Source organism: Mesitornis unicolor, unplaced genomic scaffold, assembly GCF_000695765.1.
Source record: "Mesitornis unicolor isolate BGI_N332 unplaced genomic scaffold, ASM69576v1 scaffold15994, whole genome shotgun sequence".
NCBI classification, from domain to species: Eukaryota; Metazoa; Chordata; class Aves; order Mesitornithiformes; family Mesitornithidae; genus Mesitornis; species Mesitornis unicolor.
In genome coordinates this window covers 27447-40878 of record NW_010182203.1, presented here as the reverse complement: position 1 = coordinate 40878, position 13432 = coordinate 27447, and the positions used below count along the sequence as shown (strand labels likewise).

Below are 13432 nucleotides of genomic sequence, written 5' to 3'. Positions count from 1 at the left end.
GGTTAAGAAAAATGTAACACATACGGGCACACATTTGCCACTTGTACTATTCACTCAAGCTATTTTTGATAAAGGAACAAAAATCCAGTCTTGTAAACACATGCTGAAGTTCTGACTACAGTAATCTCATTTCTATCATGACTGGAAAATGCGTAAATAAATCCATGTTGACTGTGCCTATTTATGACAACCTGGTTCATTAAATGTGCATATACAATACATTTATATAGTTAAATATACAGTAGAAGTGTTTTAGCATAGTAGCTCTATATTTTGAGGTTTGCTTATACTTTGTAATTTTCTTGCTTGATGTGACTTTTAACATTTACCCAGCCAGTCTCTGTGTCTCTCTCTCTTTTTCTCTGTGAGGTTCACATGTAAACTGATTTAAAGATTGCATAATGACTGTTTGGCATATCCTACAGGCAAAGGTCCAGAAACCCTTTTTGCTGGCTATAACCTCAATGATAATGAGTGGCACACAGTGCGTGTGGTTCGGCGAGGAAAGAGTTTAAAGTTAATGGTGGATGACCAGCAGGCCATGACAGGTACTGTGGCATTGTGACTCCATGTTGCTGGGGGGAAACACAAAACAAAAAATGACAGAAGTAAAATGCCTATATCTGAAAGCAACAGTTGTTTTTTTTTTCTTCTCTTGGGTAAGATCCAAAATCCACGTTATGCATCTTGAAATACTGCTACTATGAGTGCATTACTACACTTGATACTATGTTACTCTAACATTGCTATTGAAATTAATGAAAACCTTCATGCTGACTTAAATGAATGTTTTTATACAGTAATTGGAGAGAAACCATTTGATACATCACTAATGAGAAGGCAAGTAAAATGCTTTTGGCAACATGCAGAATTTATACTAAGGTTATACTCTAAACCAATGTTGTAAGAAATAACTTCATAAATGTTTGGAGGATATTCTGTTGTGTTTCAAATCTTGCATCAGCTGTCCTCAATAATTAAATGTTAGGCAACAGGATTTTCTCAAATACTAAAATAGCAGTTGAGATGGGAGAAAAAACATGGCATGAATGCTAGCAGATGTTAGAAATATATTTCTATGTATATATGATCAGAAATTACACTAGAGAAGACTTTGATTTTGTTCTGTTAAACATAAAGATTGCATATATGTCATTAATAGCAAAAGACCTGGCTTCTGGCCCTGATTCCTTGCATAATACCATGTGCCTACTTTTGTGTTAGCTATTTAGAATTTTCCATTGTTTTCATGTAGTACTAAATAGCTTTTGTCATTGGTTTTAAGCTGTGTTAAGATGATAACAATTTTAATGGATTTTTGAAAGGAAAGCACCTTCTTCAGTAGTCTTATTTTACCTCAGCAGAACACTGAAGACCATGTCGCTGTTAGAAAAATAATTGTCTTCATATCACTGCAACAACATATTTTCTAGAATTAGAAATTACCAATAGATCTTCCAGAGGTGAAGCAAATATTAGTCTGTGTATGTGATGATGCTTTGGGTCATTATCCCGCGAAAGCAGATGGTCTAAACCAGTTGCTTTGTTTGTGAAAATAAATATATAGTGTTGGAGGAACTACATTGAAAAATATTATCTTTCTGCTTCAACTGGCAACTCATATAATAAAGCTACTTTGAGGATGTTTTCCAGTTAGAGGAAGCTGTTTAGGTTTGAATAAAACATAGCATCTAAAACCAAATGCAGATTTCCTGGGCTTCTCATGGCAGATTTTTTGTTTACAAATACTGCAGGTTACAAAACCACAAGAAGTAGTGTTTTCACCTTTGGGTTCTGTCCCAGCTGCTCAGCACAGCAGCAGAAAATTTCAGAATATATGTGAAGGATTAAGATGAAAAGAGGAGGTTTCTATCATATGTAGTCTAATCAGATGAAGTAATTAGTAAAGAAGGCAGGACTGTAAGTTCTTGTAATCGCTCTTCATTATGGATAGCTGTACTTACTATCAAGTATCATGGTCTCAGTAAATATCTAAGATAATGGAACAGGCCTTGTGGAGAGGTGGTTGATGTCCCATGCCTGGCAGTGTTCAAGAGGCATTTGGACAATGCCCTTAATAGCATGCTTTAACTTTTGTTAATCTGTGAAGTGATCAGGCAGATGGACTAGGTGATCATTCTAGATCCCTTCCAACTGAACTCTTCTATTGTAGCTGTTAAAGCCAGTGAGCCTTTTCAGTTGCCTCCTCCTGATCAAGCGAGACTGTTGCCTGTGGGTCCAACTTTCTGGTACAGCACTTGTATTCTTTCCATATGACAGCAGCTGTATCAGAAGTTGGCCTGTTGACTTGAAATCCCTCTCCAATTCTTCAAGCTGGAAGTTGCCTGCATTTGCATAATCCACAGATGTTTAATATTTTTCATCCAAGGGGAGAAAGTCATCCCAGTGTGTTGGATGATAAAAGTCTTCCTAAACTCCCAGTAGGAAGTTGTGTGGCTAGTCTGTGGCCTCCCCCATCAGTGAGGAGGGAACTGGCATGTGAAAAGGAGCTAGAGGGAGCTTGAAAGTCTGATAACACAGGAAACCTCATGTTATTCCCAGGAATATTACATTTTCTACATAGAAAAACTTCACTGCCATATGGCACACTGACTTTTTTTCTACCCCAACACAGTATGTTGCCAGAGCCTTCATGAGCTTAAGTTTTCACTCCCATCTAGTAGAAAGTCAAATGTACACAATGCAATTTAATGTGTAGTAACTTTGAATTTCATAAAGTGGTAGTGAAAAGGTTGTCATGTCAGATTGGAGTGCTCTCGCTCTAAACTTTTTTTTCAGATGTCCCAACAATCAGAAGTGTGGTTTAAATACAACTCACTAGTTTTTCATGTGAAAGGTTGTTATCTTATAGGAAGCATGGGAAAAAAGATGGACTTTGTTCCAAAAATTCCAGCTTCCTCCTACCATGCACTGTATTTTCCTTTTTTGATTCCATTTCGTATGTCACACATGAAAAAAAAAAAAGATCTAGAAAGATGAAGCTGGAAGGGAAGCCATTAAATAGCCTGACTTTCCAGTTTTTACAGGTTTTAAAGCATCACCTATTCATCCATGTACTGAGCTTAGTTATCTTTAATGAATGCATAATTTGTTCAGGGATAACTAATATCTTTCAGAATCTTAACTAACTTTTGTTGGACGTCATACAGGTGGTTTAGAGAATTTTACTCATCATAGAAGAGTTTTAAATACTTGCAGCTCCGATGCACTTTGTTTTCTGGTAATGTATAGAAAATAAGTGGACTGAAGGAGGTCACTACAGTTGGATAATGGAAAGGATACCTAGCTTTTGGTTATGAACAGAAATTCACTTGGCCTTTTGTATGGTGTCCCTTAGTGTCAGGTTGATCCAGAAAATGCATTACCCATTGGAACAAGTTAAAACAAACAAAGCCAAAAAACCCCACCCAACCAAGCTTGTAAGCACAGACTTCAGTCTCTCTCTTTTTCTTCATTGATGCTAATACTGTGGAGCTTCACATGAAGTTTCAAGTCCTGTTAGCGTGTCTGTACAACTGAAATGTTAGAGGGAGATTTGGGATGTCAGCTGAGATTGTGTAACTTTTACTATGCTCAAAGAAAGAAATACGTTTAAGGTAGTGAATGTAGAGAGGATACTGTGCTACAGGCCAAAGCTTAGTGGATTTTTGCCATGACATTTATGCATTGCCATCTGAAGTGATACAAGACTGGAATACATAATGTTCCTCCTCCAAAACATGAACTTCAGTTCTCTGGCTGTGATCCAATATACTGCTTTTGGCCTTCCAGATAGTTACAGATTTGTCATTTTTCAAGGCAGCTCCCCGACTCATTAGTGCAAGGAAGAACCCACCTTTGCTAATATATCAGGAGAAGTGTTGTTTAGAAACAAGAACATCAAGAAGGCTGTCCTTGGGGATTAAGGTGCCTCTTGCAGTGCTCAGTCTGTATGACTGCAGGGTCTGTGATACTGGTGGTGTTCAGTGACATCAGTTGAGTTAGGTCAGAATATATCCTGAAGCTAAGCTGCTTGTAAATATTTATCATAAGTTATTAGAGCATTTTTAAAAATTGTATTAAAGCTTGCAGACCTATTTTCACTGCACCTTCACTGTTAACCTGTATTTCTATCTCAATACTGTGACTTAACCTGTTTGTGAATCCATCTCCCTGGGCAAAGCCCAAATATCTACATTCATCTTTTCCTTATCCTTTCCCTGTTCACACATGCATACGCAGACACTTGCTTATAAAACCTATGAAGCTGCAGCTGTCTAAGCCTGTCTCAGGGCTTTCTGCATTGTCATTAATCATGTCCAGCCAATATGAGAGCTCTAGTCTTGGAATAGTACGTTCACGGAAGGAGGGAGCTTGGTCTGTCAACAGCTTTGTGCTGCAACTGTGGAAACTTGTATCACTGACATTTTTATGCTGATATTTATTCTAGCTTGACTAGGTCTGCTGTTCACTTTCTTTGTACTCCATGGGAGAGATAAAACATCTAAGGAACTGGGACATCTAGCCCATGGTTTGCAAAAGCTAGATTAAGTGGTAATATTGATTAGTCATAAAAAGCTGTTTTGTCATCATAGCCATACACCATGACCATGAATCAGCTTTGTGATAGTACTGCCCTACTTCTTTAAAATAAACATGGAAAAAAATCTAAGCTCCATTAGAAAAGGGAACTCTTCAGTAGACACAGTTTTGATGTAATGGGTAAGGTATTTAATAACTAGCTTAAACACTTACCTGACCTGTGAGCAGTGTACCCTGGCAGTGTTGATCCTTTCCTTCAGATTAGATATACAGTCAACAAATTTCAGGCTTTCTGCTGTGCAGGAGTCCTTGCATGGCAAAGAAAGACTCAAAGGTAACTTAGAGGATTGGTTTTAGCCACCTATCTGATGTAAGCAAGTCCCTTGCTATTTTCGGGGTTACAAGACACTGGCATAGGCCTTTGCTGCAGGTTTGCTGTACCACAGTTTATCCCTGTGGTACAAAGCTAGTTGCTTTTGAGGAAGGCACTGCTGGGTTTTGCAGCTGAGCCAGCATTAATGTACCTAAGGCAACTTAAACAGGTATCCTTCTTTCCGCTTGCCAAATCGTGCACTTCTAAGCAAAACACATGGAGCAGTATCCCCCAGACTGTTATGCCTGTCTTCCATGAAACTCTGACATTGGAGTTATAGCACTGAGATTTGCCTTTGTGGTTTTTAAGTTGTGTTAATTAATTACATTTGCTGATAGTAAAACCACATGTCTGGTTAAATGTAACCAAAGTGAGGGATTTCATTGGCATTTTGATATACTGTGATACTGTGCCTCAGTTTAGAAATCTTGCTGTTGGCCTTACCCAAACATCCTGAACTCAGTGGAAAGGCTCCCAGATGTTTACCAGTAGTTTGGATTAATTTGAAAGAATCCTCTTTGGAGCCAAGAATTGGCCTTGCACTTTCTGACAAGTGTAAAATTGATGCAGATACTTAATCACATGATGTGCTTTTTGACCTCTCATTTCAGATGCTAACATGTGTTTTCTTGTTACTGTTTAAAGGTCAAATGGCTGGTGATCACACACGGCTGGAATTCCACAACATAGAAACAGGAATAATAACAGAGCGGCGCTACCTGTCTTCTGTGCCTTCTAATTTTATTGGGCATCTACAGAGTCTTACATTTAATGGCATGGCATATATTGACTTATGTAAAAATGGAGACATCGATTATTGTGAGCTAAATGCAAGATTTGGGTTCAGGAACATCATAGCAGACCCTGTAACCTTTAAAACAAAAGCAAGTTATATTGCATTGGCCACGCTACAAGCATATACATCTATGCACCTTTTTTTCCAGTTCAAAACAACCTCTCTGGATGGATTGATACTTTATAACAGTGGCGATGGAAATGATTTCATTGTGGTTGAATTAGTAAAAGGGTATGTATGGATTAGCATAATGACAAAAACGGTCTATTCAAAATATATACAGAGGAGAAATACAAGGAAAAGTATAGGATACAATTCCTTATCTGACTGGGCATATGTGATTGATTAATGTTTCTTCATGTTAAACTTCATATGCTTTATTGTGACTTTTTCTTTCAGATGAAGCTAGATGCCTGAAAAATATGAAAGTAAATAATAAGTATAATTTCTGTAGTGTTTACCACAAAGAAGTTCTAGTTTATAGCCTTCCTCTTGTTCTCTCTCTGCGTATGTATGCATGCATTGGTACATGGAGTGCTCGTTACTTTCCAGAAACTTGGGACTGCATCTCAGCTCATCTACACAAATGGTGATTTCTCTGAATTAAGGTTGCTTCCCCATTTGGTTGTCATTGTTGTCTTCTGGTTTTACCAGCATTACTGAGGAGTAGGAAATATTAGATATATTAGTTGGTGCCCCCTTGCTACGTAAAGAAAAAGGAAACTTTTCCAATTTTTTCTTTTTTCCCAGGTATTTACACTATGTGTTTGACTTGGGAAATGGTGCAAATCTCATCAAAGGAAGTTCTAATAAACCTCTGAATGACAATCAGTGGCATAATGTGATGATATCAAGGGATACCAACAATCTCCATACTGTAAAGATTGACACTAAAATCACAACACAGAGCACAGCAGGAGCCAGAAATTTAGATCTCAAAAGTAAGTACAGTAATTTTTGTATAACCTACAGTGAGTGTCATTACAGAATGATAACCTGAATAAGTCATGTATTTAAAGCACAGTATAATTTTGTAATAACATATGAAATGTTTTATTTTACAATAATTAATATGATCATAAGAGATGACATCTTCTTTATGTTAGCCTGACAATGCAAACATAGTAGTAGTTCTGAAAAGTTAGGTACAACTTTGAATGTGTGAAAATGCCACAGGAAAAAAAAAAAAAGGAAATGGTAAGAATACCAAGTGGCCCGTATATACCAAAAGATAATTGGAGGACTAGAGATGATCTAAAATGTCTAGGAAAAAGGCTTGATTTTCACATGAATGTAATTTATGTAAGTGTCATACAGAAACCACAGCCCAGGCATTACAGTGCAGAACTGACGACTTCTATGTTAGAGAATTGGGGTACATTTTGACCTGTCTCCCATTGTTCAGTATTCCACATAAAACCATCCTTTTATTGGGAAAATAAATACAATGCAGTATTTTGATATCATAAAATATCTTGTAAGTAAAACAATGTTATATGTCAGTCCTCTAATGAATCAGTTAAAAATGTAAGTTGCCATATGTATTGAACTGTAAACATATACTCACCTAAATACGTAATGTGTTGTAATTACAATTGTAGGGTGTGGTAAACTTTGTTTTATAGGTCTAAACCTGTATTTTATAAGTCCAGCTAAATTCTTAAGGTCTATTTTTACAAACCAAACTGATAAAAATAAAAGATAGATGAAGTATTTAGAGACACGGTTCATTAGTGGACAGGTTATGGTTGGACTTGATGATCTTAAAGGTCTTTTCCAATCAAATACTTCTATAATTCTGTATGATTCTATGATATTGTAGCATAAGTAATAAAAAATAGTGGTAAGGATGGGCTTCTGAAAAGCTAATTTGTGTCAGAGGAAAATATCTTTTTGAAGGGATGTAGAATCATATAATCATTAAGGTTGGAAGTACAACCATCAACCTAACACTACAATGCCCACTAAACCATGTCCTAAAGTGCCATATCCAGATGCTTTATGAAAACCTCCAGGGATGGTGACTCCACTACCTCACTGAGCAGCCTATTGCAGTGCTTGACCACTCTTTCAGTAAAGATATTTTCCTAATATCCAAACTAACCCTCCCCTGGTGCAACTTGAGGCCAATTGCTTTTCTTCTATCAGTAGTTGCCTGGAAGAAGAGACCAACACCCACCTCGCTACAGAGTCCTTTCAGGCAGTTGTAGAGAGCAGTAAGGTCTTCCCTTAGTCTCCTTTTCTCCAATCTAAACAATCCAAGTTCCCTCAGCTGCTCCTCATAACAAGTCCTCTGGACTTGTTGTCCAGACCCTTGACCAGCTTCATTGTTCTTCTCCAGACACGCTCCAGTGTCTCAATGTAGTCCTTGTAGTGAAAGGCTCAAAACTGAATGCAGTATTCGAGGTGTGGCCTCACCAGTGTCAAATACAAGGAAAGGATCACTTTCCTGCTCCTGCTGGACACACTATTTCTGATGAAAGCCAGCATGCTGTTGGCCTTCTTGGCCACCTGATCGCACTGCTGGCTCATGTTCAGTTCGCTGTCAATCAGCATCCCCAGGACCTTTTCTGTCTGGCAGCTCTCCAACCACTCTTCTCCAAGCCTGTAGCTTTGCATAGGGATGCTGTGACCAAAATGCAGTACCCGACACTTGGCCTTGTTAAACCTCATACTGTTGATCTCAGTCCATTGATCCAGCCTGTCCAGGTTCCTCTGCAGAGACTTCCTACCCTCAAGTGGATTGACACTCCCACCCAGTTTGGTCTCATCTGCAAACTCACGGAGGGAGCACTCAACCCCCTCATCCAGATCATTGATAAAGTTGTTAAACAGAACTGGCCCCAATACTGAGCCCTGGGGAACACCACTTGTGACTGGCTACCAACTGCATTTAGTTCCATTCACCACAACTCTGTGCTCAGCCATTCAGCCAGTTTTTACCCCAGCGGAGAGTAAACCAGTCCAAGCAATGCGTTTCTCCAGGAGAATGCTGCAGGAATGTATAAATATACTTTTAAAATACTGCCTATCTAATCAGACATAAGATAGTATGTTCTGGTTATGTGAAAAAGTGTCATGTTTTTTAACAGTCTTTATAAAGGTTCTTGTTAGGAAAACCAAAAATTCTTATCAGTCAAAGAAAATTTAGTATTTCAAAATCCAGGATGTTCAAAGTAGATATTAATATTCCATCAAGAGCTTATTCCATGTTGGATTTTCTTTTAACTACCTCTGAGTCACAGATAATGAGCTGATCTTAGTAATTATTCTGGATTTTGTGATATTTTACATGTTTGCTTCACTTGGAAGTGCTATTAAGACTGTAAGAAAGCCTGTGAAAGCTGTATCTTGATATGTCATAATCTTCAATAAGAGCCTTTTTATCAGAAATGCTTGAATTATAAATTAAAGCTTTTTGGATGGCTTATGCTCCATTCTTAAAATTGTATTTGAAATTTGTGCCATGTTTTTTCTCATTTTTTGCATTCCTGTACATAAAGTTGATGTTTCTTGAGACAGCATAATATTTCAACATTATTTTCGTTGGTGTAGAGAAACCGTCGACCTTATTATTGCAAAAAAAATGTGAAAGAATAAGTACTACTTATGTATATATGTCTATATGTATTTAATCTGGTTTTCTTCCAAGTATATTAATTAGATATGAGTAGGAAAAATAATCCTGTCAAAAACTGATACCTAAGTTAACAGTAATTTTATTCTACATCTTTTTCAAATTGAATGTGGTGTTTTGTTATGTTGCTTTACCTGAGAAGAAAAACAATTTTGAACAATATGCTTAATAAAGTCACTAGAGGGCACTGTTATTTCACTAAATGCACTGCTTAGTGCATTCACAGAGAAAGCTCATCAGCGAGGATAACCTATAAAATCCAACATTCCTTTGTTTTCTTCACTTTGAAAATTCTACTTTTGCTTTACCCTTTTGAAGTAAAACTGTATCTATAGCTGGTGCATTTTCTAACCTTGAATTCCAGTGGAAAAAAACTGAAGAGCATGAAAAAAGCATGTTGAGATTTGAAGCGAGGAAGGTGAATTGTATTTTATGCTGATTTTCTGTAATTCACCACCCAGGAAAGGTGGCTAGTAAAAGAATAACAATCCTGACATATTCAGTGCAGTAATAAATAGTCAGCATCTTTCTCAAATTGCTCTAGCACACACAGGTCCTCAAACTTTGTCTTCTCATAGCAGGATGTTTCCTTTTATTTCTTAATATATTCTATTGTCTTTTGCTTGGTCAGCTTCCTTAAATATGGCACAGCATATATCATAAGAATTTTTGTTGGATTTTTGGGTGAGTTCAAGCTGATACATTTTATCCAGCAGGCTAAAAGGGAGAAAAAACTGCCTTTCATTATTATTTTTTCCTTTCTTTTCATTCAGTTGAAATGCTTTCCTGTAGCTTGTTCTTTTCTATTTTATGTCAGTGTTTCTTATGGTGACACATCTCTGTTATGCTGTAAACACTCCGTATACTTTACTGATACAAGCAGCTATGATTTATTAATTGTCCTATATTATTTTAGTCCTAGCAGCAAAGCAAATCTGAAATTATACTCCCTGCTAATAGTATCAATAATTGTTTAACCAGAGTTAGCATTAGATGAAATATAAATGTGTACAGATAATATAGAATCTGCAGCCTTTCTGAGTAATTGTAGCATTACTACATTTTAGATGCTGAAATCCAAGCTAATCCTGGAAAGACAAATCAGCATATGCAGTTTCTTGAAAATACACATGGAATTTGGGAGGAAGTGATGACACAGATTGTGTGACAGAGCTGCGTTTGATGCCAGTTATCTGGGAAAGCAGACAGCTGCCATAAAAGTATGGGAGACAATTTTCACTATATGTTTCCTTTTGAGTGTAGGATTTGGCTCCATAATGTAGAAAGTTTATTATTACAGACATGGGCTCCTGGCGTGACCTCTGGTTCAATTTCAATGAATTGGAGTGGGTACCTGTGGAAACACTTACATTAAATTTTCCAGCTTAATTATTGCTGTAATTAGATTGGTAAATTATAAATTAGAGACAAATAAATGAGTGAAAATAGTTTTGTGTTTGGATTCCAAGAACTGTGACATTTTTCCTAGCAGAGAAAATTAGCAAAGTGTACTTGGGTGCAGTTCTAACAGATAACCTGTGGAGAGAAATGAGTTTTAACAGCAAAGGCAATGCAGCTCAAGCCTGCCAATGTTCAGTTACACAGCAAATTTGCTTTCATGTGTTTCATGAGCAGATTCCCTGTCCTGCTTTCAGTGTAGCTCAGATGGTTAGTGTGGCTACAGTTCAAGGCCTTCACAGACTGAAATAGTTGGGTGGAGGCGAATTCTTGCTTGCTCTACTTGATGCTCTGCTCTTGTGGACTTGAGAGGTGTGAGTAGCCACGAATGGGCACAGAAATGCAAGTGAAAGTGGAATTTGACTTGTGCTTTTGTTCCTTACTGTTGCTAAAGAAAAGATGTCTCCTTCATTCAGACTGTAGGTATTAGAACATCTCTAATGTCTCTTCCCTCTCTACATTTTCTTCCTGTGATATGGGAAATTTGAGTTCTGCAGAATTTTTCTTATATAAATATTTGAAGACACATGATCTGCTTTTGAGGAGGAGGAACATCTTCAAGCATGACTTTATATCCACTTACCTACTAGGGTTTAGACTTCCTTCTGCTTCTCTCCTACACATATGGGCACTATTTTAATCCCCAAAGTTTTCACCCACTTTCTTTAAACAGCAAACATACAAAAACCTACCAGAATCCACTCAGAATAACTGTCAGAAAATGAAAATATTTTAGCATTTTAATTGTTTAGAACTTGAGATGAAAAGTTGAAATATCGCACTCTTACAAAATGAAAAGCTAAGGAATGCTGATGTTATTTTAAATTTAACAATAAGTAGTTATGAACTTCTTGAGGAGTTGGTAGTTTCAGTACTTTAGTATCCTATCCTATTCCAAACTTTCTAGCTATGATATATCCTCCATAATGAACTGCTGTCATCCTAATTTTGATAGTGGGATTAACTGAATTATCTTTTTAAAGAAAAAAAATAAATACCACCCAACTCAACATTTATTGTTTGGGTTTTTTTCGTGGGTTTGTTTGGTTTGGGTTAGGTTTTTGAGTTGTTTTTTTTCTTTTTCTGCCTATGCAGCATTTCATATTTTTTTATGACCTGTTTTTTTGAACTGTCATCCCTTCAACTTGTCTCACTTTGTTATTGTCTTCCACATGGCCTTCCTAAATGTAAATTTTAGAGTCCATTGTAAGTCATATGTTATTCCTGTGCTGTTGTATCACTGCATCCTCAAAAACTGCTGTTCATATTAGAGCATACATAAAAATCAACTTCCTTGGATTCAAAAGTCTTGTTTGGATCTCTTATCTGGTTTATTTCTGTAGCTCTTCACTGGCCTCTGGCTTCCTCTATTCCTGTGTGAGATATGGACGCTGTTACTACATATGTTTGCCTTTTCATCTGCCATTTTTCTCCAATGATATGAAAACAGCCTAGTCTGAAGCATCTGAATGAAATTAATCATATTAATTTTTGGTATCACCTCAGTGGTTTGCAAATGCACTTTAAATACACTTCTTCCATGCACGTAAGACTCAGTTGGCAATTAATTCATCTTTGTAAACTTTTAATGCAATTAACTAAATTATGAGTAGATCTACTAGCCTGGCATATTCATTGATAATTTGTAATATTCACTTATTCTATTGATATTTCTTTTGCCTGTCAAATTAGGTTATTCATGTTATGCAAAACTGAGCTAAATTAGTCTTGATCATAAAGAAGATTTCATATTCCAGCAAAGGAAATTGAAATTATTTCAGTTTCATATAATATTTGTCCCTGTTGTTTTATATGGAGCCTATTATTATTGTTGCTGCATTGTATGTTCTTCTCTATATTACAAGATCTCTATCTATGGCAGTGATCCTTCATATTTCTGTTTCTAAGAAACAAATCTTTAAGAGATACAGAAAAGTATTTTATATAAAAATGCAAATTTGTACAAATGAGTTATTATTAATGCTTAAATTCCTCAAATAAACATGCGTGAGCTAATTGTGATGACCTTGCCAGTGGGCTGTGAACTCTTCATGCAGAAATAATGTTCTGTTCCAAATGCAGAGTTCCAAATACTGTCAACAATAAATAGATCTTCCTAATGTGACCTGTTGGAGTAGACAACGGGAAATGCAGCTGTTGTCTTCCTTATAGTGTTGGGAAAGCAACCTCTGTACAGGCAGAAAAATAAAGATCTTAAAAGTGAGAGCTCATCTTTGAGACTTTCTATGTAGCAAAGATACACAGGCAGGTTAACAATAGGAGATTAGACACCCTGGTCTAATGCAAATTCCTTTATCCTCCTTTTTTGCAACTTGTCACATACTGCTTATAAACAGCTATGCTGCCTACCAGGCTGTGAAAATAATTTTGGCAATGCTAAGCCTTCAGAAGTTGTATCTAGATTTCAAAAACTGTAAGATAGGAGTAAAATTAAAAATCTACTCCAGTACTTCTGGTTTAAATCCAAATTAATGAAAATACTAGTATTTTTGCTGAGCTCCATGGCATCAACAATGTTGCAGTAGTCTTTCGGATCACTCCATGTCCAGAGAAACATTTTGCTTTGTTCTGCTTCTCCTCTGCTTCTTACACACATACAAATATG

General features: G+C 36.7%; 1 protein-coding gene across 1 annotated transcript in view; it reads left to right on the top strand.

Moving 5' to 3' along the window:
- Positions 1–425: 425 nt before the first annotated feature.
- Positions 426–13432, top strand: part of LOC104540010 (neurexin-1-like) — a gene marked incomplete at both ends in the record, with an annotated part of 31071 nt that continues 18064 nt past the window's right edge. Inside the window, 3 exons of the mRNA XM_010183696.1 lie at positions 426–548; positions 5561–5942; positions 6462–6652. Coding sequence (XP_010181998.1) covers positions 426–548; positions 5561–5942; positions 6462–6652 — 696 coding nt within the window. The remainder of the gene's footprint in view (positions 549–5560; positions 5943–6461; positions 6653–13432) is intronic.